The sequence below is a fragment of the Diadema antillarum genome, unplaced genomic scaffold (assembly GCF_040938485.1).
Source record: "Diadema antillarum isolate AM-2024a unplaced genomic scaffold, OU_Dant_1.0 scf00000144, whole genome shotgun sequence".
Taxonomy (NCBI): domain Eukaryota; kingdom Metazoa; phylum Echinodermata; class Echinoidea; order Diadematoida; family Diadematidae; genus Diadema; species Diadema antillarum.
In genome coordinates this window covers 261,772-288,322 of record NW_027271033.1, presented here as the reverse complement: position 1 = coordinate 288,322, position 26,551 = coordinate 261,772, and the positions used below count along the sequence as shown (strand labels likewise).

The 26,551-nt window shown below is 39.3% G+C and overlaps 1 protein-coding gene across 3 annotated transcripts; it reads right to left on the bottom strand.

Moving 5' to 3' along the window:
* Positions 1 to 536: 536 nt before the first annotated feature.
* On the bottom strand, positions 537 to 26,551 carry LOC139721496 (uncharacterized). 3 transcript variants are annotated; one of them, XM_071632810.1, is made up of 11 exons: positions 26,290 to 26,551; positions 24,397 to 24,475; positions 23,660 to 23,804; positions 22,109 to 22,246; positions 14,810 to 14,962; positions 13,266 to 13,547; positions 10,063 to 10,130; positions 8,218 to 8,506; positions 7,368 to 7,472; positions 4,422 to 4,509; positions 537 to 3,129 (listed from the first exon to the last, which is right to left on the bottom strand). In XM_071632810.1, the coding sequence occupies exons 3-11, from the start codon at positions 23,784 to 23,786 to the stop codon at positions 2,724 to 2,726; spliced, it is 1,656 nt and encodes a 551-aa protein (XP_071488911.1). In that variant the 5' UTR covers positions 23,787 to 23,804; positions 24,397 to 24,475; positions 26,290 to 26,551; the 3' UTR covers positions 537 to 2,723. The 3 variants fall into 3 exon arrangements, with proteins under 3 accessions (XP_071488911.1, XP_071488912.1, XP_071488910.1); XM_071632811.1 differs by lacking the exon at positions 24,397 to 24,475; XM_071632809.1 differs by lacking the exon at positions 26,290 to 26,551 and having other exon boundaries at positions 24,397 to 24,806.

The following is a 26,551-nucleotide window of genomic DNA, read 5'->3' as shown; positions in this document are numbered from 1 at the left end:
AAAACTTGCTTGCTCTACATATGTACGTTAACGTACAGTACTTGCAACACGACTCGGATCAATACTGGCATTGTGAAATGCATGAAACACACGCGTAAGTATACAGAATACACATACATGTAAGTACAATGTGTGTGTGTGTGTGTGTGTGTGTGTGTGTGTGTGTGTGTATAATGTATGTATGTATATATATATATATATATATATATATATATATATATATATATGTATGTATATATATATATATATATATATATGTAGTTGTTCCGCGTATTGGCAGTACCAGAAATAGCAATAATATAGTCACAACAAAGGAATGCAGGGAATGCATTAATAGCCAATCTTGATTTAATGAATAATCCGAATTTTCGAGGATCCTTCCTCTTCTTCAGGGATGACAGTGCCATTATTAATGCATTCCCTGCATTCCTTTGTTGTGACTTTAATATATATATATGTAAATCTAAACTAACAAGACAGATTGCCGTGATTTTTTTTTTTCAATACGAAGTACGAAAACTTTATTGACCCGTTAACAATATTCCTGTGTGATATCTGAGCTGATTTCGAGTCTCCCTTCAAACAAACAAAAATACACACAAAAAAATGAAAAAATTTCCATATTAATACATGCATTAAAAACAACAACAAAAAGAAGAAAAACAGAAACAGCCATCAGGGTCATAACATTTTTGATTATATACGACTTCCGAATGCAACTTGTTGCATTTCCATTCTCCTCCTTACATACAGTGATCTGTGTTACGCTATTACATTGGCTTATTACATTGAACATTACATCTGAATCGGGCAAATAAAAGAAAAAGAAGAATTGTACTTTTCCTTAGGAAGGTATTACGAAACATTGTACTAATGATTTCTTATGAACACAATCCTGAACAGTTTCATTTCAGCTTTGTCATCAATCCAAGGTAAAACCAAGGTAAAATTCAGCCATCATGTGTTTGTTTGACCAGACGATCCCCCCCCCCCCCCGCGTTCTGCGGTTTTTGACATATACGGTATGAGAAATACAATCGGGACTTTTTGCATTGATAACTTTCAAAAATGATTACACAATCGAAATGCAATTTCAGGGTATATTAACATGTTACCTACGTCTTGCCGAAAACCCCAGTGAATATGTTTCCGTGTCCACGAAAAGAAAAGAAAAGAGAAAAAGATGTGGATATTTGTAATGGGTCCGGTTTTTCTCTTTTTTTTTTCTTCTAATTTTAGCCATTTGATGCTCTTGGCATCCATTATGAATGAAAATATTTTGCTCATAACTTTCAGGGCAGCTAAACAAATTAATTCAAATTTTGTGTATATAGATATAATGTCAATACGGAAGTATATACATATGTAAAAATGAAAACATTGTTGTTCATGATCATCTCGATGTAAAAAACAAAACAAAAGAAAAACAAACAGAAAAACAAAAAGAAGGAAGAGCTCAATCTAGTCTCTACCAACATTTGGATCAGCTTTCTGTTTGATGTTATTCATTGTTCATTTCTTTAGTTGGAAATGATCAGAACAAGCTGTCTCCTTTTCAAGAGGTATTTTGTGCGAGAATACAGTGAACAACATGTTATTTGTAAGGCGTGAACACAAGGGCAATATGTTTCCTTTGAAAACTTGGAGGGAATGGACTTATGAAATGCTTTTCAAAGATCCCAATTTCTCTGTGACCACTAAAGCAAATTGAAAGAGGTTTTCTTCAAGATGTAGGAATAACATTAGTTATGATTTCATATCTTGGTTAGATCGTTGCAGAAATCCACCTTTTCTTTTTCTTCTTCTTCTTCTTCTTTTTTGACATACGGTAGCCGTACATGCTAAAATGCCATACATCAGATTATAACTCAAGGTAAGTTGTAAGCAAATCTACTAACATTGATAAGAATAATGTGAAAGGCAGACTAAAACATTTCAGATAAATTATGATTTTGACTGATTTCAGTATAAATTTTGAGACATGAAAGACTCGGGCTCCAGATTCTACATATATAGACTGATATTATATTCAGTGCGTTTAGTGAAATAATAAAAAGTCGTACTATTCTGGTATTTACAAGAAAATACATATAGTTTCGGATAAATGAGATTGGATAGTACGGAACAAAGAAAGTGAGACAACTCTAAAGGGATGATACATCAGCTACAGTGATATTCCTCGAGTTGCATATACTGACACGTGTAATTCTTTTTATGCGAATTACTGACACCTCACACAAAAGCAGGAATACAAAACCCTTACCAGTCTCGTTCATATAAAATTGAGAAACATGTAAATCGGTAACTTCGAATAAAGTACACAGAATTCGTATTTCGACTAGCAGGCATATCACTACGACGTGATGTTCATCATTTGTTGACCTTAAAGATAATGCCCGCAACAGGATCTTATCTTGAGGTAGTCTCTTTTGCTAATCGTGCAGACTGAAAAAAAAAACTTTAGATAATTGACATCACAACACAAAGCTTCACTTTACGTTTCACAGGTGATGACAGTTATCCAAGAAGTTGTCCTCCTCCAGTTATCTCATGAATACCTGTATGTTATAAATCTTGTTTTGTGTATTCACGCAAAAAAAAAAAAAAAAAAACTTAACGTAATCTAGATGTTTTACTGCACAATGCAGATTCCGAGAATGAGGCTGAAAATAATGTGTAAATTTTGTTTCCCGTAAATAACCAAGATTTGGACCTATAATGTTTCACATAGGAACAAGATACTCAGTTTGCGAACCAGGAGCGAGAGATGTATACCGTTCCGTTTGGTCCCCACTCTGAAGGAGATCTTGGTATGTTTGTTTGTCCGATTTGGTCAGGGACTGGTAAGGTGTTCCCGCGGTCTCACTCGGGAGTTCTTCGTATTGTGCTTCCTCCATGCCAGTTGGGTTTCGTTTCGGGAGCTCGGGTTCATTGCCAGATGTAGGTGCGTAATAGTAACCACCATCGATAGTGGCGTATCTGTGAATATCGTCTGCTGATGGCTGTGCTGGTGTATTTGCAGTCAGCACAGCCACGTTGTCGACACTCTTGCTGTAAGCAGCATTCGATGCTGCCGTCACTCTTTGGTTACCATTCACTGCAGCTGGATTCTCCTTCGTCTGTTTTACCCTGCCAGCACAAAACGTCACGTTTAGTTATGATTATTTTTATTCAGTTAATGAACTGCATGCTCGACATGTGGTTTGCTTGACATGGACCTAAAAATAGCTTTGCCATTTAGCAGGCTTACTCAATATATTTGAAGAAAAGTGAATCTATTAAAACATAAAAAGGTATCTACAACCTTATACTTACTGGAGCCCTATACACAGAACTACGTGTATAAGTATACCCCTAGAACTATGACACGTGACCTCTCTTGCGTTGCACTTAATAACGACAAAAAAAAAGAAGGACAGAATACAAGCTACCAGCTCTTCGATAAGTGGTCACACTTTTGTCATGTTTTTCATCAAATCCACCATGGAGGTTATCATTTTGCCGGCGTTCGTTTGTTTGTCTGTCTGTTTGCGAAATAACGCAAAGGTTATGAACAAATTTGGATGACATTTTCAGGAAAAATTGATAATGATACAATTGGGAACAGATGATACTTATTGATAGTGAACCAGACTAGATCGCACGCTCGCCTTTGCGACCCTCAATTTTCGATTTCTTACTTAGGACCATAACTTTGGAACACATTGCCACGAGAAATGCGTGAACAAAGCAAAAGATCAACATTTCGTAAATGCCTTGCAGATTTCCTACTCTAATAGATATTATATTGTATCAAGTATTATTATAGTTTTTTATGTTAGAAAATGAATGATGCATAAATATTCACAGTCATTTCAACTGACCATGCAATGATTTTTCTTTTGTATTTAGCTTTTAGTATGGAGATCAAGGTGACCAATATCGACTAGCACTTGTGCTAACCTTTGGTTTCCTTGTTAACAACAGCAACTTTGTAGAATTATGCTACATGTATCATACTTAACTCTCAAATATCATCATTTAATCATGTTATTGTAAAGGAATAACTGATAAGTATTTTTTTTCACATATGTATGGAGATACAATTGTGTTATGATTCTTCTGTTATGTACATCTTCAAAATGTTGTTGCTAATAAAACTTCAAACTTCAAATACAGAGTCAGATGTTGTCAGCGAGGGCTGGTCGGCAGTGAGTGTATGTTTTCATTGTCAAGGAATCTAATCATGCAGATGATATGAATGTAGGACTATAATACAGGGTGGAATTCACAATGTGGGTTGAAATGAGATTTTTGCGGAGGTCTGCACTCTCTGAAAGCTTTTCTAGCTGATTGATTTTTTTAAAGAAAGAAATTATGGCCATGTTCTTTCAAGGTTTCATTCAGAAGTCGAAGCAAACACGGCCCGTCCGATATCTTACCCTCTGTTCCTGGCACAAATAATACAGATGACACCAATTAGAAGTAACACCACAACTCCTGCTCCCGCCCCGATCCCGATATAGAGGGCTGCAGGGAAATAAAGATTGACACATTATAAAGATGATGACTGGTGGGGGAGGGAACATACCGAATGTTCCACCCGAAGGGTTTGAAATGCTATTGAGGGAGATTATAAGTCCCGAGACGAAGTCGAGGGACTTAGTATATCCTCTCGAAATGGCATTTTAAATCCTGAGGGTGGAACGTTTGGTACATGTTCCCGACAACAAAAGTCATCATCTGTTATATTATTATGGGTTAGTCACATACGTCAACGTCAACCACCAGCACGACACACTCGATCGCTCGCTCGCGCAGAGCCAAATTCACTGCGCGCGCGGTCCTAGGCCTTCTTTCATTTTTCAAAACACTGTTTCTGGCCAAAAGAAAAATCTTATAAACGCACCCAAGGGAGCTTTAGATTTTAGACGCGCGGACGTTCAAAGGGAAAAAATGTTCTGAGCGTGCGCAGAAACGCGGGTCAAGTTGACGCACGCTTCTGCGCACGCTCAGAACATGTTTTTTTTTCCCTTTGAACGTCCGCGCGTCTAAAATCTAAAGCTCCCTAATAATTCCTTTTTCCCATGGGAGAACATTACAAAGAATGTTCGCCCATGGGCGAACATAACGAATGTGCCTCCATCACGTGACTGTGTTTAGCCAATCACTGACCGGTATTTGACTAACCCATTTAATATAAATATTTAACGCATTGAAGGATCTCATTTCGAATAGTTACGACGTTCTCTTGGTTACTGTAAGATCGATGGGCGCTAATTTCAGGAGCTGAGAAAAGTAGAACCATGTTTTTAGAAATAAAACTTAGGCTGTGTTTATCAACTCCTTTTCTCGGCAGAAACAGGTTATCCAAACAGCTTTCAAGGAATTTTTACGAGTTGATAAACGCAAAGCTGTTTTGAAAGCCCTTTAGGAAAGCCTATTACGAAAGGGTGCGTTTATCAACTCTCCTTTCTCGGCAGAAACAGGTTATCCAAACAGCTTTCAAGGAATTTTCACGAGTTGATAAACGCAAAGCTGTTTTGTAAGCCCTTTAGGAAAGCCTTTTCGAAAGCCCGAAATTTGTGGGTGCGTTTATCAACTCCTTTTCTCGGCAGAAACAGGTTATCCAAACAGCTTTCAAGGAATTTTTACGAGTTGATAAACGCAAAGCTGTTTTGATAGCCCTTTAGGGAAGCCTTTTACGAAAGGGTGCGTTTATCAACTCTCCTTTCTCGGCAGAAACAGGTTATCCAAACAGCTTTCAAGGAATTTTCACGAGTTGATAAACGCAAAGCTGTTTTGAAAGCCCTTTAGGAAAGCCTTTTCGAAAGCCCGAAATTTGTGACGATCCAAACAGGTTTCCTAAACAGGTTATCAGAAACCTGTTTGTAAAAGCCTTTCGAAGTTGATAAACGCAAAGCTGTTTTGAAAGCCCTTTAGGTCGCCCTATACTGCGGTTGCGCAACCATGCGTTTCCAGTTTCTGAAAAGACGCGCGCCACGTAAAGTGCACACGAGTACGTGTACACAGGTGTATACATACAGCTGTGTGTAATGCACGCATATGCTTGGAACAAGGAGATGTTTCTCTCACCAACAAGGTTTGAGAAATAAAGTAACAACAGTTTCATTCCCTTTGATCCCATGTCTCATGCCGCTACTCAGAAATATTTGAAGTATGTGCTAAACTGGAGCTGCCTCACAGATAGGAAGACAATTGATTCATGTGGCACTGTGTCATGACTCCTCACTCTCAAAGGAAGATATGTCTTTATGATGGTAATTGCTTTTCGCCGTCCCTTCTTAGAAAACAAGCGGCACATTAATAGTACAGGCAGTCAGGGCTTTGGAAAGAGCTCTCGAAAGGGCTATGGAAAGGGCTATGGAAAGGGCTATCGAAAGTTGATAAACGCAGCCGACGAAAACAAGCGGCACATTAATGGTACAGGGAGTGGACAGGGCTTTCGAAAGGGCTATGGAAAGGGCTTTCGAAAGGGCTATGGAAAGGGCTATCGAAAGGGCTATCGAAAGGGCTTTCGAAAGTCGTTTAAACTGGGGAAAGTTGATAAACGCAGCCTGTGACGATCCAAAGAGGTTTCCTAAACAGGTTATCAGAAACCTGTTTGTAAAAGCCTTTCGAAGTTGATAAACGCAAAGCTGTTTTGAAAGCCCTTTAGGTCGCCCTACTGCGGTTACGCAACCATGCGTTTCCAGTTTCTGAAAAGACGCGCGCCACGTAAAGTGCACACGAGTACGTGTACACAGGTGTATACATACAGCTGTGTGTAATGCACGCATATGCTTGGAACAAGGAGGTGTTTCTTTCACCAACAAGGTTTGAGAAATAGAGTAACAACAGTCTCATTCCCTTTGATCCCATGTCTCATGCCGCCACTCAGAAATATTTGAAGTATGTGCTAAACTGAAGCTGCCTCACAGATAGGAAGACAATTGATTCATGTGCCATTGTATCATGACTCGTCACTCTCAAAGGAAGATATGTCTTTATGATGGTAATTGCTTTTCGCCGTCCCTTCTTAGAAAAAAGCGGCACATTAATAGTACAGGCAGTCAGGGCTTTGGAAAGGGCTCTCGAAAGGGCTATGGAAAGGGCTATGGAAAGGGCTATCGAAAGTTGATAAACGCAGCCGACGAAAACAAGCGGCACATCAATAGTACAGTGAGTGGACAGGGCTTTCGAAAAGGCTATGGAAAGGGCTTTCGAAAGGGCTATGGAAAGGGCTATCGAAAGGGCTATCGAAAGGGCTTTCGAAAGTCGTTTAAACTGGGGAAAGTTGATAAACGCACCCATAGAAACACTGGACATACGATGTCACTTCCGAGAGGGGAGAGGGAATGGAATGATGTATTATAAATGTACGCTACCTGTATTAGACGCGACTACTGGTGGATCTGTCGATGCTGGGCTAGTGTTATCATAAGAGTCGTATGAGCTGTACATTGAGAATGAAGACGTCCATTCATACGGAGCTGTGACGAGATAAATGATAATGAAGGACAAAAAGAAAGATGTTAGACAGCCTAATCCAAGATGTACCTTCATTATGGTGAGTTTTCCGTTATTTATGCGACACATCACCCTAACTATTTAAATTGACTGTAGAATATCAGTAGGCCTATATCTATTCCTCCGAAATAATGCAACTTTAAAATAGCCAGTCACATCGTCACAGTAGACCATAATGATTATCTCTGTCATAGGGTCAACTGGCAGAACCTGAACTTATCGACATTACAATTAACATTGCAACAAAAGTATTGACACTAGATGGATGGAACAAACTGTAATCTATTGCAAAAAGAAAAAAAAATATTGCTGCGAAAAAACAAAATAGAGTGATGCCAATTGTATCTACAATATCCTATGTCTAAGAGAAGGATGCAATTTTATTGAAATAATTATCAAACTTTGGTTTGTGTTGGTAAAAGAAAGATATCAAAATTTCTATGTCACCTGAAATTACATTCAAAGGCCATCATTTACACTTGATGACAAGTCCAATTCAAGTGTCTTTGTCTTAGAATTATCAAGCACGTAACGATTGACATTGAAGATATCTAATACGCTACATATTGAATGAGTCGTTGAATGTAAATGTTATCTTGTTCAATGAGTTGCGTTTCTACAGCTTAAGATAAATCATATTCAAAGTCACTGAGCATGATATAGAACTATGTGAAAGTGCATACGTATCTGTAAATCTCGTATACGTACTCCATAGATGCACAGTGACGACAAACTGGCCCCTGCTTGAAGGAGAGGAGGTATACAAAATGACATGAAGAACGTCATTCTCGGCGGAATACCCAGGCATGAAGATTCCACGTCGACCGGACATTCCGGACAGGGTGATGTTAATGAGACCCGATTCAGAGTATATCGTCACGTAGTCATTGTTATCAAGGCGATAAGAGGCCACGAGCTCGAAATCAAGTGCGCCATCCGTGTCCATCCTCACTTCCCAATGGCATTCGTCGTTACCATTATACCTTCCTGGAAAATTCTAAGATGTCAGCATAATACGAAAGAGGAGAAAACAGTTGTGGCTTGGTGAATAGGAATATTACAAAAAGAACATCACCTTCCATTGATCACATTACCTCAAGTTTGATAGAGAGAAAATTACACTGTTTCTAAACTTTTATCTACATTTAACCTCGAAGGCAACCCTGGTATTGTATATTATACTCCTAGCCTGAGATAGAATGTGAGAGCTTGTTCGCGAAAAAAAAAAAAAATATATATATATATATATATATATGATTTTATATATGAAATTGGAGGGCCTTGACATTCAGCTTTAAACATGGCTTTATAAAATACGTCTTTAAGACTGCACCGGAGGAAGATCAATGGTTCTGTGAAGGCAGAATAACTGAAGTACACAAACGTACAGAATATATTATCTCACTGCGACAGAAATGACGTTAATGTTCCCCTAAACTGCTCGACTTCAACAATCTATAGTACTCCAGAGGACGATGTACAATTTGGTGTTTACTGCTACTCGAACGTATCGAAATACCTCAATTATGGTTTTTTTTTCATACATGGTTTATATCACTCTAATATGCGCTGTCTGCCAACTATAGTATATGTCTTTTTACTGAATAACCCCGTTTTGCATACCACTAGCTGAACGGAGGTCAACAAATCAACACCATTTGCAACCAGTTTATATGCTACTGACGCCCTGCTTCGACAAAACACGCTATATATAGATATGATCTTGGTTCAATGTGGATTCATCAAATGTCTCTAATATGGAGTACATCATACACATACTGATATTTTAAGTATTTTACAATGAATACCATTCAAGGCTCACTGGATTCATGTCGTATTCGCCTTTCGTTTCTTGCAATATATCGCCTTAAATAATTTCAGACTTGTTCACAATTCTCTACATGTGGAGTGCGTGTATGTAGATCATCTACAACTGGTTACAATGAATTGTGAATGGTGCGGAAATCGAATTTTGCAAAGTGGAACAATTAAGACAGTAAAACCTCTATCGTGAATATCGCGCTCCATCTTCATATAAGCATTCCCATTGATTTTGTCATTGTGTCTGTAGTCGTTGAACATTTCCGAAAAGTCAACGTTCAAGATGAAACATCTAGAAACATCGCAACATAAACTCAATAATCGTACTGACTTTTATATTATGGAATGTTTCTCGAGGCCGTCCTCAACGAGTGATGTACGTTCCTTATTTTACTATCCCTGCTCGAGTGCAGTAGTGACAAAATTATTTCTCATGGGACATAAAGCAGAGAAAATTACAGCCAGTCATCTTTAATAAACAAGAATATTTGGTGCAATCTGAAGGCTTACACAGAGGATCATTTTCTTTTACCGATAGTAAGGTTTGAGTACATTAGGCAGTTGGACCATAAGTACCACGTATAACATGTATGATCATATGGGGCCTACAGTAGTATACTAATATTTCGTTTGCTTTCAGTATGCCGTAATGCTTTTTTTATTATTTAAGCTCACCCCCTCCCCAAAAAAGACACATTATACAGAGAAGAGGAATCAAATTCGTGATCTTACTACAGAAGTTATGTATACCGCCTCATCTTGCCCTAGGAAGCGTTCCGCATCACAGAGACCAAGATTTGCTGCACAACAAGTAAAGGATATAGGAAAAGAGTGGTCAGTCTGGAAGTGAACAAAAATATTCATATTCATAAAAGTGAGTCCATTAAGATGGTCATATGCATTTATGAATTTATAATTGGACTCAAATGTACATCAATTGATTAATTAAGCAAAGAGCAGCTCTTGTTGCTCAGGGGCGTCACCAGCTTTTTTTCAAGGGGGGTGCGTTTTGACACTAAATGTTTACGAGATTTTTTTGACAGACATTTGGAATATAGGAAGCTCTCTATCCCTATATCAGGAGAATGGCATAACGACTACATGCGAGCGAGCGGAGCGAGCGAGCTTGAAAATTTTGACATTTTACAGTCCAAAAACTGCCGTTTGTAACCATATTTCTTTGCTTTGTAAATTAAGGGGGGGGGGGACGCACCGGGCACAACTGCTGGCAATTACTGGCAGCAACATCAGGAGAATGGCATAATAATTAAATGCGAGCGAGCAAAGAGAGCGAGCTTGAAAATTTTGACATTTTACAGTCCAAGAACTGCCGTTTGTAGCCATATTTTTTTGCTTTGGAAATTAAAGGGGGCGCACCGGGCGCAATTGCTGGCAATTACTGGCAGCAACATCAGGAGAATTGCACAACTTTCTATTAAATGCGAGCGAGCGAAGAGAGTGAGCTTGAAAATTTTGACATTTTACAGTCCAAAAACTGCCATTTGGAGCCATATTTTTTCGCTTTGGAAATAAAGGGGGGGGGGGGGGAGGGGGTGTGCACCGGGCGCAACTGCCGGCAATTACTGGCAGCAACATCAGGAGAATTGCATAACAATTGAATGCGAGCGAGCGAGCGAGCGAGCTTGAAAATTTTGACATTTTACAGTAAAAAACAAACAAACTGCCGTTTGTAGCTATATTTCTTCGCTTTAGAATTTAAGGGGGGCATCGGGCGCAACTGCTGGCAAATACTGGCAGCAATATCAGGAGAGCATAATGATTACATTCGAGCGAGCGGAACGAGCGAGCTTGAAAATGTTGACATCTTACAGTAAAGAAAAACAAAAAAACTGCCGTTTGTAGCTATATTTTTTCCGGTTTGGAAATTAAGGGGGCGCACCGGGCGCAACTGCTGGCAATTGCTAGCAGCAATATCAGGAGAATTTAAATGCGAGCGAGCGGAGCGAGCGAACTTGAAAAATGTGACATTTTACAGTCCCCAAACTGCCGTTTGTAGCTTTATTTTTTCGCTTTGGAAATCGAGGGGGGCGCACCAGGCGCAACTGCCGGCAATTACTGGCAGCTACTTCAGGAAAATGGCATTACGACTAAATGCGAGCGAGCGAGCTTGAAAATTTTGACATTTTACTGTCCAAAAACTGCCGTTTGAAGCTATATTATTTTTTTTTTCGCTTTGGAAATTAAAGGGGGGGGGGAGACGCCCGGTGCGCCCTTCCCCTGGATCCGCCACTGGTAGTCAAGGGTGTGGGTTTATGTTCATGACTGGGGGAGGTATGACCAGCGAGGTGGCGTCGAAGTGACCAAGCGGGGGAAGGATGTCCAAAATCTGCACTTTAGAGCATCCCCTAAACTAATTGTGCGTGTTTGTTTGTGTGTGTGTATTATATACATGGAAAAGTTAGGAATTAGCCCAGGTCAAGTCTTTTTATTGGCAATGCAAGACATTTTTATATAGACTAGTATGTAAAGCAACACTGCAAAATCAATGATCTAGCTTTAAACGAAGCGTAAGGTACAAAGGACAGTGGTGTACATTCTACATCACATTGCGCAACATTGTGGCGACTCTTCGTTCGGATGTACTGAGTACACTGCGCATATCCTGCTTATATGCAGAATGCCAACCAGGAATCACGTTGAATCACAATCTTTTGTCGGGTCCCGGGTTTTTGAACAATGTTTCACGCTATTATATACCTATTTAATTATGGTTAAAAGAAATCATAGAAAAATATCCTATTTCTTGATCATCCTTTCATTCAAAAGCAGTTTACTAACACTTGAATTACTATTTCGGTATAATAAGTCTTTTTTTTTTTTACCAGCGGATTGGGAGGGGGGCGCACCCCCCCTCCCCCCTCTAAGTAGTTACGCCACTGCTTTTGGGTGAAATGATTGGACAGATTTCTTGAATTCTAACAAAAAAGCAAGAAAATCTTTTCATCGCGGGAATTATGATTATGTGGGGTGGGGCAAATGGTGCGCTTGCTTTCCAATATTTTTATGGGGGCAACATTTTTGTTTTCTTTCAAAAGCAAGAAAATCTTCTCATTTAATTATGGGGGGGCAAAATTAAAATATGCTTGCCCCTCCAATATTTTTATGGGTTAACCTTTTTGTTTTCTGTCAAAAAAAAAAGATAAGAAAATCTTCTCTGGAATTATGGGGGGGGGGGGTGGGCAAAATGATATGCTTGCCCCTTCATTTCTTTTTTTTTTCCATTTTTTTTTCTAATGAGGCTAAGGCTCGCTCTTGGGCTGGCAATATGGATTGGTCAGAAATAACGTACATAGACCCTACATACTTGTAAGTAGCACACGTACATGCAAACGTGTATAAGTGCTCCGTATCGTACGGATGTACAGTACGGTCGATAAATAGTAAACACTGTAGAATACTAGCAGATATGTATAAAATCAGTGCTGCGAGAACCAGGGGTGCGAATTGTTTTTGCCGACGATTTCTTTTTATTTATTTATTTTTTTTTAGGCCCTGGTGCAAAAAAAAAAATAGAAAAGAATAATTATTTAGCGTCCGGCGTTGAGGTCGCTCGCAGACTGATTTTTTTTTTTTTTTTTTTTTTAAGGATCTGAAGGGGGGTGCGTTCGCACCCAACGCACCCCCCCTGGTGACGCCCATGTTGCTCTGGCAAGACTATTTTCCTTCAAACAACTGACAAGTCTTCATGATTTCATTGGGCATCAAATTAAGCAGTACACCTTACGGTGTCTATCATATTACATTCCGCCATTTATTTTTTTTTTTTGGGGGGGGGTGCATCTGGTTAATGTTATGCATACTTGAACCACATGCTTAAAATTCTGAAATGATTAATGTACAATCCGTCAATAGATACAAATTTGCTGGAGAGCCTGTGACTACGTTTCCGATCTTGACATGTTGTGGTAACTTACAGTAATAAACGCTCATCGCTTCGCCGCCTCCACAGGCTTGTTCTCTATCTCCTTGACATGGGATTTGGCAGTCTTCAGAACTTTCCAGTTCTTCCAACTTGTGAGGATTGAAGGTATGGTTGCAATAACACGTTTGTCCGAAAGCCATGGCAGCGATGTCTAGGCCGCGGTCATGGCAACGAGTAGTACAATCTTCAAGAGTCTCAATTTTCCCGTCCGAGTTAGAGAGTGTGACGGCAAACGCGTCATCTCGGGTGGTGAAGCAACCTAGATACCCTGGGACTACACGAAGAGAAAGAAAAATAAAATATCAGGGAAGAATGACGAGAGCCAGGTAGGGTATAGATGATAGATAGATAGATAGATAGATAGATAGATAGATAGATAGATAGATAGATAGATAGATAGATAGATAGATAGATAAATAAATAAATAGATAGATAGATAGATAGATAGGTAGATAGATAAATAAATAGATAGATAGATAGATAGATAGATAGATAGATAAATAAATAAATGAATAAATAAATAAATAGATAGATAGATAGATAGATAGAATGATAGATAGATAGATAGATAGAAATAGAGATAAAAATAGGGAGAGAGAGAGAGAGGTCCCGGTAAGCCACAGTACAATAGCTACGTCATAGATTGTCGCTTGTGGTTCCAAATTTGCCGTTCCTGGTTAATTCCACTCAAGTGTGCACGTTGAATGCCAATTCTAAAAGCTAAATGCTTCGTCGTGTGGGAGGGGTATATCTCTCACCCCATCCTCCTTCAACATAGTATTCTTGCCCCCCTCCCCCCCCCCGAAAAACAAAGAAATAAACAAACAAACAAACAACTAAAATATGTAAATGGTCAGAATGCTCCCCGGCCAAGACCCTCATAGCCCACTCCGTCCCTTCACTCTCACAGAAAAGTCTTCTATTTCCACGTTTAAACTCATCCATACTATATCCCCATTTACGAGCTTTGTTTGTATATTCTGTATCGCCTTGGTCATTGACCTATGTTGTCACTAACAAGCATTGTGACTTGCGGCACAGCCGAGGTACATTATAGTCTTTTCAGTATTCTAATGTTAGCTGAAGAATGTGACAATCAGTATTTTGTGGCACACTAGCAACTACAATGTAGACTAGACTTCAGGTGTGAGTTTCTTCAATTTGTCTCCTACAAATTAGATTTGTTAAGATGCTGATCTGTAAATTAACAAATCATCATATGACTCATCATTAAGTATATCTTTCCTTTTATTCGAAACTTGTGGTTATGATAGGTGTGTAAACACATACTTTTGATTATGTTTTGGTGAACTGGTTGGCAGCCAACTGTGTTTCAAAACAGACTTTCTCTATAAACTGATATGACAACATAGGAATGGGATTAATGTGCAAACATTTGTAGTGCATGCATTTGTAGTTTGTAGTTTAGTATAGCTGAATATGGGTAATCCAGCCATCTTCTTAGATGGAAATGAACAAACGAACAAAACAAACAAAAAATTGTATTATACTGAAATGATTTATCTGAGTACTCACATAGACAAGAAATGCTTGGCGCCTCGCTGCAGTTATCGATGTCTTCACATTCGTACGGAATCGTAGAATTATCGTTCATTTCACAGGTGACATACGAATATTCAGGTGTTAAGTATGAAGCACCCGTGCGTATTATCATTGCACCAGCAAACCCTTGGGGAAAGAAAAATATTGTACTTTTTGTTATTATATTATTCTTTTCATGAAAAAACACACATTCCATCAACTTGATATTAACATTATAACGTGAAAGATAACAATTGTTTCCCCTGTTTTCTGAAAGCGGTTAGTCAAGTGCCCTTTCATTATACTAGAAAAGTGAATTTTTGAGGAATTCCCTCCTTTATATTTCTTTACATTGTTGCCCACACATAATGTCGTCTCCTCATCCAGCGGTTCCAACACCAAAACTGTAAAAATTCATAACTTTTGCATCGATTGTCCAGCTTCCTTAAACTTTCACTGATGCGTTCTACAAATGTTGCTGCTTTCATTCAGTCCACATTTCTCTTTGGGTTTGGGTTTCCTTTAATATGTTCTCTACAAAAGGAGGCACAAAAAGTGAGTCATCTGCTATTGAGGTGACGACGCTATATGGCGTCGTCATGCATATGCATATGGTATGATTAGGCATATTCATACGTCTGAATATGATACTCCTTCCGTATAAGGAGAGGTTGTTTTCTATTTGATGAGTGGTCACAAAGAGATGACTGGAATATCTGCGAGCGTTGATTGAACTAGGTGCAGCATCCTTGACCTCGAAACACGTGACCTCGAAACAACATGGACGTAGTGTGATTTGAGCTCTGTAACTACGAGGTAGAATCCACCTGCATCGTTGTATATGGCGTTGAATATTCGACGGAATTTAATACAAGGACAATTGTAACAATTCTGACATTTCCTTCAAGCTTGAGGTCATATTTCCTGGGAAACCGTTCCTTTAGCCTGCAAAATCGCAACGCTGTTTCTACCATGTCCAAACCACGCAGCTACGCCAAGGAATAGTCTCTGACTCAATTTCGTAAAAACCAAGTTTGAAGGTTTCGCGCAACAAGTTTTGGGTAAGTTAGACAAAATGAACGATGGAACAATGGCAGAGGTACGTCGAGAGATTAAAACCATCAACGATACCATTGCCGAACTCCAAAAGTCAGCGCAGGATTCAGCAGACAGATTGACAGACATCGAGAACAAGAAGTTGCCTCAGTCAGAGAAAGACAGGAAAAAAACGGAAAAGGAAACAAAATTTGCTGTTTTATGGGATTAAGGCCGAAACTCACACCCACACACTCACACAGAATCCCACACCCAACCGCAGGCACTGCTGGATATTCGTGGTGCCATAAGCAGCTTGGCTTCTCTGACCAAGAAACCTCTCCAATGCTTTTTGCCAACGTACATCGCCTGCCTCCCAAACCGCGACCCAACCACGCAGGAGCAAGTGGAGATACCCTTGAGACCCCAACCCGATTATCGCGCGATTCATCTGTATGTTTGATAGGAATGCCGTTCTTCAGGCTTTCGAGACCAGACATCGTTCACCTGAAACCCGGCCATGCTTCACTGTGAAAACAGACCTCCCCCAAGTTCAAAGCCCGTCGCTACGAACTTGAATCCGCCGCGTACAGACTCAGAAAGAAAGTCTACTCGAATCCGCTTGGAAGGAACCCAACTTATCCTGGAGTCACGCAACAAGAGCTGTAGAGCCCACTAATGTCAAAATCGACCACTTTGATGTCAAAACAACCACTAATGTCATAACACGTCGACTACAAATGTCATAACAACCACTAAAGTCATAACACGTCGACAGCAAATGTCATAATGACCACTAATGTCATAACCATCATGTCGACGACAAATGTCAAAATCTGATTAACCACAAATGTCATAACACGTCGACGACAAATGTCAACATTTCCATTTTTACTGCAAATGTCATAACGCGTCGACGACAAATGTCAAAATTTCCAAATTTACAGCAAATGTCATAACGCGTCACAGGGACGGATCCAGGAATTCCGTAACGGGGAGGCGCCTTTACACAATCAAACTCTGGTGTGACCCCCCCCCCCCATTTTCTTCTTTTTATTTCTCTTGTTTTAACAAAATATAGAGAGGGGGCACCAGAGGGGGGTGGGCCCCTTTCGATCCGCGATTGCGTCAACAGCAAATGTCAAAATCGGATTAATGTCATATCACGTCAACCACAAATTTCATAACGCGTCACAGGGGCGGATCCAGGAATTCCGTAAAGGGGAGACGCCTTTACAAAATCGAAGACGAAGCCCCTCCCCTTTCTTTTCCTTCCTTTAACGAAAATGGGACGGGGAGGGGGCGTCGCGCCCCCTCTAGATCCGCGACTGCGTCAACCACAAGTTAATGTCAAAACCAATTGTTTGCATTTACAGGGGCGGATCTAGGAATTCCGTAAAAAGGAGGCGCCTTTACAAAATCAAAGGCTTCCACATCCCCTCCCCATTTTTTCTTTTTATTTCTGTTGTTAAAAAAAATAGAAGGGGGGGGGGCAACAGAGAGGGATGCGTCCCCTTTCCATCCATGATTGCGTCAACCACAAATGTCAAAACTCATTGTTGTATTACAGGGGCAGATCCAAGAATTCCTTAAAGGGGAGGCACCTTTACAAAATTAAAGCTGCCGCACCCCCTCCCCATTTTTTTTATTTTATTTCTATTGTTTTAAGTTAAAGAGAGAGAGAGAGAGAGAGGGGGGGGGGGGAGGGGGCACCAGACATGCCAGAGGGAAATGATCCGCGATTGCGTCAACCACAAAATAATGTCAATATTGCTTGCCTTACAGGGGCGCATCCCCCTCTGGTGCCCCCATGTCTATTTTTTTTAATAAAACAAAAAATATAGAGAAAAAAAATGAGGGGGTGGGGGAGGTGCGCCAGTCTTTAATTTTGTGAAGGGGCCTCCCCTTTACGGAATACCTGGATCCGCCCCTGTAATGCAAGCAATGAGTTTTGACATTTTGTGGTTGACGCAGTCGCGGATCCATAGGGGACGCACTACCCTCCTGTGCCCCTCCTCTCTATTTTTTAATTTAAACAAAAGATATAAAAAAGGGATGCGCCAGGCTTTACTTATGTACAGGTGTTCCCCCCCCCCCCCCCTTCACGAAATTCTTAGATATGCCCCTGTAATACAAGCATTGAGTTTTGACATTTGTGGCTGATGCAATCGCGTATCGAGATGGGGCGCATCCCCTTCTGGTGCCCCCTTTCTATTTGTTGTTGTTGTTGTTGCTAAAACAACAGAAATATAATGGGGGGGGGGCGGGGGAGGCGGCAGCTGTAATTCTGTAAAGGCGCCTCCCCTTTACGGAATTCCTGGATCCGCCCCTGTTATGCAAGAAATGAGTTTTGACATTTGTGGATGACGCAATCATGGATCGAGAGGGAGGCGCATCCCCCTCTATATAGTGCCCCTTTCATTTTTTTTTCTCTTAAAACAACAAATAAAAAGAAAAAAAGGGGGTGGCAGCTATTAATTTTGTAAACGCGCCTCCCTTTTACGGAATTCCTGGATCCGCCCCTGTAATGCCAGCAATGGGTTTTGACATTAACTTGTGGTTGACGCAGTTGCGGATCTAGAGGGGGGCGTGGCCCTCCCTTCCCGTCTTTTTTTTTTTTGTGTGTGTGTGTGTGTGGTTAAAACAAATAATGAAATGAAAAAAGGGGAGGGGGTTGCGCCAGCCTTTGATTTTGTAAGGCCGTCTCCCCTTAACGGAATTTCTGGATCCGCCCCTGTGATGCGCCATGACAGTTGCATTAACTTTGGAAATTTTGACATTTGTGGTCGACGTGTTATGACATTTGTGGTTGACGCAATAGTGGATCGAGAGGGAGCGCATCTCCCTCTGGTGCCCCCTCTCTATATTTTGTTAAAACAACAGAAATAAAAAGAATAAAATGGGGGGGGGGGAGGGGTTCGCACCAGCCTTTGATTTTGTAAAGGCGCCTCCCCTTTACGGAATACCTGGATACGCCCCTGTGACGCGTTATGACATTTGCAGTAAATTTGGAAATTTTGACATTGTCGTCGACTGGTTATGACGTTTGTGGTTAATCCGATTTTGACATTTGTCGTCGACGTGTTATGACATTAGCGGTCATTATGACGTTTGTCATCGACGTGTTATGACATTAGTGGTCGTTGTGACATTTGTCGTCGACGTGTTTTTGATTGAATCATTTCTTTATTCAAGAAAATGTTTATACATAACCAGGTCAATTATCTCTTTAGATAATTGCAGGTACACATTGAACATACAACACAAATAACATCCATGAAATTAATGTGCCAGTATCAACAATAATATTTAAAACTAACAATCATTATAACATTTATATCAATTCTTTCATATATATATATGTATATCGGACGTTTATAGAAACTTCACACTCCGGGCGGACCAATAATCAGTCGATGTTCTGCTTTTTTGTTTTCTGATTTCGTTTTGTACATAATCAAAAACTCCATTTACTTTCCCATTGACATTAGTGGTTGTTTTGACATTAGTGGTCGATTTTGACATTAGTGGGCTCTACAACTCAAGGGCCAGAAAACAGCGATATGGGACCAATACATTGAATAAGTGGTGAGAGATTTTCTTTTCTAATAAGTTGTCAAATTTACATCTAGTCTGAGTCTATGTTATATCACAGCTTTCGCTTACAACACCCTGCCTGTTACATCAATCCGACGCCATTTTGTTGCTTTTGTGTGTAATTCAGACTAGACTTTATACCAGTTATAAACGCCATACTTCAAGTGAATTGAATAATTGATAACTACATCCGTTAAACATAGGTACATTAAAAGTTACTGATATTTAGAGCTTCTGTGTAAAGTAGGCACTGTTATTTCATTTTCCTAAAATGGCAGCATATAACACATGATCTGCTGTAGTTCTTGTTTTGGGGAAAAAATGTAGGGCCTAATAGCATGATATCCCGATGAAGGTGGATTGAACCTCTGTTGTTCTTTTAAGCTCAGTCAGTACTGTACCTGTTATAGCTATGGTTTTGTGCGTTCATTTCGTGTCGGTAGTTTTTCTCTTTTCATTTTGTGAATCCCTGTGTCGTACAAATTTCGAGTTTGTACCTGGAGTTTTATCTTGTACACAGGGTGACGATATGAAAATGTTCCACTCCCTCTCTCCTTTAGTGATAGTAATTTACTTTATAATGTGTGCATTCTTCTCATCGAGAAATTACCAGGTATCGTTACTTATTACTAATACGATATGTGATTGTCATGCGCCGTAATAAAAATTCATGTATTTATGTCAAGCCCGAGTCACCCGGGCAACCTACTTTCCTTTTCATCATCATTCGATTACGTAACTCTGATTGTAAACAAGGATTGTTCAGACGGAGGCACTTTTGATTGTAAACAAGGATTGTTCAGACGGAGGCACTTTTGGTCGGAGGTACTTCGGAGGAAGGGTCGGAGGGAGCTTGGTCGGAGTAACTTCGGAGGATAGGTCGGAGTATAGTACCCGTCTGAACAAGGTCGTGGTAACTTCCTCCGATCGGAGGAACAGGGTCGTGGTTGAATTTCAATTGCTGCGCCATGAAATTTTACTCCGACTAGAAATACGTCCGAACATGGCTATACATACTCAATACTTGTTGGTAGTGTACATTACTATTCGTGCATTGCGTGGTAGTCATGGAGATGAAATTCTCTACACTTTTTCAATCCGTTGTGTTGATGCCCCAATAGTTCATCATAATGGATAGTCTTCCAATGCAGTCACTGTCAAACGATGATTTTGTAGAAACAGCTCTTGCCGGTGATTATACCAGTACTACGTCCAAAAACAAATAAGGTGTATTTTAAGTCTGATGTTATTCATCGTTTACATGAGCAAATGCCTGACTTACATTTGATATATGACGAGAATGATGCAGCTGTACCTCATATAACCACTGAATAGATGCCTATGTTTTACCACAGCAACGTGTGCACCGCGAAACCTTTACTTCACGAAATAGTTTTTCTGTAATACATCATAATGTTAGAAGTTTAAGTAAAAATCTTGATCAATTAAAATTACTCTTACACTTTTCATCTGTTACTTTTTCAGTCATTGGTCTTTGCGAAACCTGGTTGCATGATCCGCTTCATTCGCTTGTCTGTATTGAAGGTTGCACTCTAATTTCAAGGGATAAAACACGTAGGCATGGTGGCGGTGTGGCCTTGTTTGTTAAAGATGATGTCAAGTTCAATGTTATGGAAAATTTTATGTCAAGCCTCTGATATTATTGAATGTGTTTTTATTATACTGGTCCGGGGGAATTGTTCCAAAATACGAATGGAGTCCATCTTCAGAATAAAAAAGCGAGCTATAAGGATTATCAATTGTACAAATTATTTAGCACCGACAAGCCCACTTTTCAAAAGTAATAACCTACTAAAGATTTTTGATGCATAATATTCTTAATCCTCTTGGGATATCTATGTACCAGATAACTAAGGATGAATTATCTTATGCTTTTACTCCCATGTTTGTAGAAAATAAAGTTATACATTCTTACCCTACAAGACAGGAAATTCATTCTATTTTTCCCCTGTAAGAACTGTATTTGCTCTTAAAACAATAGTACATACAGGTCTGACATTCTGGAATAGCCTTGACTCTAACATCACTGAATCGTTGTCATTGAATTGTTTTAAACGCAAACTAAAAGAATTCCTTGTGCAGGCTTATGTCTAATCATATACAACATGCAATTTTATCCGAACTTCCTCTTCTTTTTCATATTCGTTGTTTATTACGTATGAATTCCGGGTTTGCTTTTCTTTCTTTTTCCTGAGTCATTTATGTCAATGCTATTCCTGAATTTTTGAATCATTGTGTATCATATTGTGCTTTTTTGCGCATTCTTATAGTTACGTATATGTTGCTCGGGTGACGAGGAATATTGCAAGCGCAATGCAGGTGGCTATTTCGTTCTGCTCTGATGTATTTTATTTGTTTCTCTTGCTCTTTTTGCTCTCTTTTCCTTTACGTCCCTTTCCTTCCTTTCATAGTTACAAGTTTGTTTGTTTAAGAAGACCAACATTTTCATCTATACATTACAAGTTCTGCTTTTTAGTAGGTCCCCAGCATTTCACGTTTGTAAAATTGTCTTCTCTTGTGTTCTTTGCAATTACGACGTTATGTCCAGTTCAATCGATTGTCATTCGTGTTTGAGATGTGGAACAATAGAATAAAATCAAATCAAATCCATTCATGTGAACACAATTCGACTATACTTACCCCGATGATGACACAGCGCGTCGGCAATGTCCTGCCCCCAGTACTCCGAATCAGCGCATATGGTGAACCACGTGTCTTCGATCCTCACCTGAGGCACGCCCTGCCATGTATCACTGGTCCCTTGGAGTCTTGCTGCCTCTGTGAAGTGATGGAGCAGAATCCGAGGACTGATGTTAGAAGTACTACAGAGTGAGTAAATAAAACGTTTACACTTAGAAAAATGGTCATTTGTTTTACAAGAGTAGCCAAAAACGAACGATTGTCATGCATGATTTGAAAGTTTGTTTTCGTAATTCCCCGAATAATCTTTTTTTTTTTTTTTTTTTTTTTTTTTTTTTTTTTTTTGGCGTGGTATATGTATTCACGCTTAGATGAACAGGAGGCATTGTTCGCAAGAGTACAAAAATCAACTTGCTCAAAAGTCGATTAGACATCACGGTCCGGATACATGGAATTCTCTTCCTGAGGAGTTGAAACAGTGTGCCTCCTTGTTTTCATTCAAAGCAAACTTAAAGAAGCATATTTCACTACAGTATACTTCAAATACGAATTAAGCACGAATAATTTATATGACTCATGTTGGTTTCCCGATAGTAGCAACATCGTAAGTCATTCCCTCTTCCAGCAAACCAATGTTATTATTCTAAATCCCAGCCTATCTGCCCCTGTGCACTTTCAAGCACTTGCACGCACATTCACCACCATCACACATCAGAGTTTATTTTCCCCTGCTATCTTCGCAGCAGAATTTGTATTGTTACCAATTTACCTACCTACCTTTTCCTCGGGCCGGCCATCTTTTCAAGCGATGCTTACAACGGCGGCCCTCTGCATTATCGCTTCTTAAATATAATATTGTTATTGTAATCCCAGCTGCATATAGACATGCATACTGTAATATCATTAATTTCCTTTTATATCGTTGTTTATGCAAGTCAAACGACCCTGTTTCAAATATACTTTGTATGTTTCCCATGTATATATTGATTTGCAGAAAATAAAGTATCTACCAAACTTGCGGTAACAAAGTGACAGAACGAATCGAGCGTATGTAGAACCCTATTTGATGAAATGCATCGCACATGTTGTTAAGTAAAGTCGCACACACGCACGCACACACTCGTGAAACTCAAACATTCTCACGCACATACACAACATTGACGAGAAACACACACACACACACACACACACATCCGCATAATATTACATAGCATATTAAGATGAAGATTAACTGGGTCATTTGAGAAAATCAGTGGGTGTGATGCTACTGTACCAAACTTTCATCACAGCATTATGATCCAATATGAATTTCGTATATGGGAAATTTGTGGGACTGGGACTGTTTGTGTATGTGTGTGTGTGTGTTCCTTGAGTGTGTATATGACTCATGGCTACTTGATATGACTCGTGGTTGTTTAGCTCGTGACGTGCATCTGTCTTCATCTCATTAGTTTAATATTCTTTAATTGCTAGATGATAGTATCACCACCACACTCAAGTTTGTCGCTAAACACGATACGACAATTACAGCAAGGTGACAGGTTTACTCACGTGGTTCCGAGCCGTGTATACCCTTACAGATGAGTACAAATATTGACAAGCACTTCAAAGCAAACCAGCAGAGATTAGCAGTCTTAAAGGACGCCATGTTTTCCCGTGATTTGGCGTTGGTCATCATGAATATCCGAGAATTTAACTGTACAGGATAAAAATGAACCAAAATCAATGATAGAAAGAGTTCAACGTAGCCATGCAGCGTAATGATCAAACAAGTAAAAGTAGGATGTTACAGTGTCCAGGCAAAAGTTGCAAGTTGCATCTAAAATGATTACTCAGGTGAGTTCCCATGGACTTATGGATGTGAAAGCGATGAACGTAGGTGGGTTTTTTTTTCTGTGCAAGGTATAATCAAACGTTTTAAGGACCATCATTCTAAATGCTGCTGACACTGTTCGTGTTGTCAAATGAAGAGTTAGTATGCTAATGTACTCGTCTCTATAGAGTCTGCAAACATACACCAAACTAAGACACGTATAGAATAATCGCATCCAATCGAGAAAAATGTAATACAATTAGGGAGGTGTTACAGGGGGAAAGAACGTTATTTCTATTTCAAATCACGCAAAATCTAGCGAGCAGCAGCAGTTTGCCACCCCTTTCAGTGTTTTCGGCAGCAATCATTTCGTATGCAATAAGAACAGAACACGCGAATAAAAGTTAATAAAAAATCTTTAAAACTAAGAAAGATCTCAGAAAGATTGAAATCATTTATACATTTATTTTCTTACCTGTTTTCTTTATTCTTTTTTGGCAGGGTTCTGGCCCATTTATTTAGTTGTACAAAACATGAAGGCACTCTGGCTGCCGCTTTACATGTACATAATGAAAATATATATGGAAGATAAAAAAGTGACATTGATTACACAAGTATATATGGTGTTTTTGTTATTTCACTCAGCCTTATCCTTGATATTATTTTGTGTATAATCTGTAGGGGGACTAAACAAGTAGTGCTTCTAAGTAGTCCCCTCCACATTTGTACATGGTGTTATTTTTATCTCAGAATATCACGATATTTTGTATATACATGTAATATACTCTGTATAGTTTTGATATAATGTCCACTATGTGTTATACCTTGTATATTTTATCATATAATGTCCACTATGTGGAATATGAATAAATTTCAAAATTTCAAATTTCAAATTACAAAACAAGTTGTACAACGTAAACTACATAGTGATTCAAACGATCATAATATATTATGGACATGTATCATGTAAATACACAATCAATGTTGATATTATTTACTGAAGAAACCCAGATACCAGTACACGCACTCAATAAAAGAGAAAAAGCAATAACAAAGAACGAAAACCCCAAACAAAACAAATCAAAAAAAATATGAAAAAGCAAACTAATAGAAAAATAAAAACACGAAACCAATCTGTACTCATTGAATGTACGATTTTACATTTACACAGACGTGCGTTTTTTTCTCCGCTCAAATCATTTCAAATTCTGAAGCTCCGCAATAATCTTGAAAGTATGGAGGGACATGCAATATTTCAAACAGCTCAAGGGAGTGCAACAAAATAGCGGCAACGCAGGCCAACGCAAATTATTTCGGTTTGTTTTATTCCGTCCTTGGTCAGGGCAATGCTGTATAACCCTAGCACTTTAGTGAATGTCGTGTTCTATATAGTTTATCTTACGTATGTTTATAAGTGGTTCCAAATGGGTTGGTGCTGAATCATTTTGTATCGCAATTTCACAATATTGATATCTTACACGCTCGTCCACAGCATTATCATTTAACGTGCACAAATAGCGCACCTATACATACAGTTTGTACTGTAGGATATAGATCGTGAACTTTCACTTTCCATGAGAAACGCATGATGTTCATTTTCTTTCTTTTTTTCAATCATTCAACAGCAAGGATTAAAGAAAGACTTGGATAAGTACAATACTACCAAGTTCAGCACAAGAATTCAACAATCATTTCCTGTGGTTGCTTGAAATTGCTGAAATTAAGAACCAGTATTGGAAGCCATATCAAAACTTTATTTATATGGAACAGCGGAAGATCATAGAACATCAGAGCCAGAGGAATGCTATAAGAATAGATTATAATTTCCAATGTAGAAGCTCCGTGTCAAGTGGCACAGATTGCAAAGACTCCTACAAATATCCCTTTCTGGACAAATCTTATAATAACGACTGCAGTCTACAAAGTGCTATGAATAGTGGCAAGAGATCAATACTTCATCGCATCATTTTAACAGGCCCGCAGCGAGCCTGACGCCATACCACATACAGATACTACACATCAGTGCATATACTGTACAATGAAATAATCATTACAACGTGACTATAAGTCCCTACACAGTAGAGTACGTAATTGACGCGCCCAATAATACATAAAGAAGATACACTTTGACATCTACAGTAGACATTTTTTGTTCTGTTGTTTGCTTGTTTGTTTGTTTGTTGTTTTTGCCGGAGTCTCACAAAAAAGAGAGGACAAAAACAGACAAACAAACAAAAGAACAAACCAAACACAAACAAATAAGCAACCATCAGATGTACTCTGGTCTCACATCATCCTGCAAAAGATGCTAGTGAACTTTATAGTAGGTCTGTCTGATGACAGACGAGAAGTCTAGATCTGTACAAACCTTTGGCTATCGAATCACACAGACATCCGCAGAAGCACAAGCGAGTAAAAGGGATCCATGGTACAACCGGTCGAGAATTCTACGACATAATCGAGGGTTGAGTTTTGGTAGAAATTTCATATAGGTCCTATCCTAATAGGTACTGTGCGATAATCAGTGGACGAAGCTTGGGAAAAATCGCCCCGTTGTTGGTTGTATACAGATCGTTCCGTTGTACAGCATTCAGATCTTGGCCTTTTGTGTTCGCTCGCTCATGCAAATT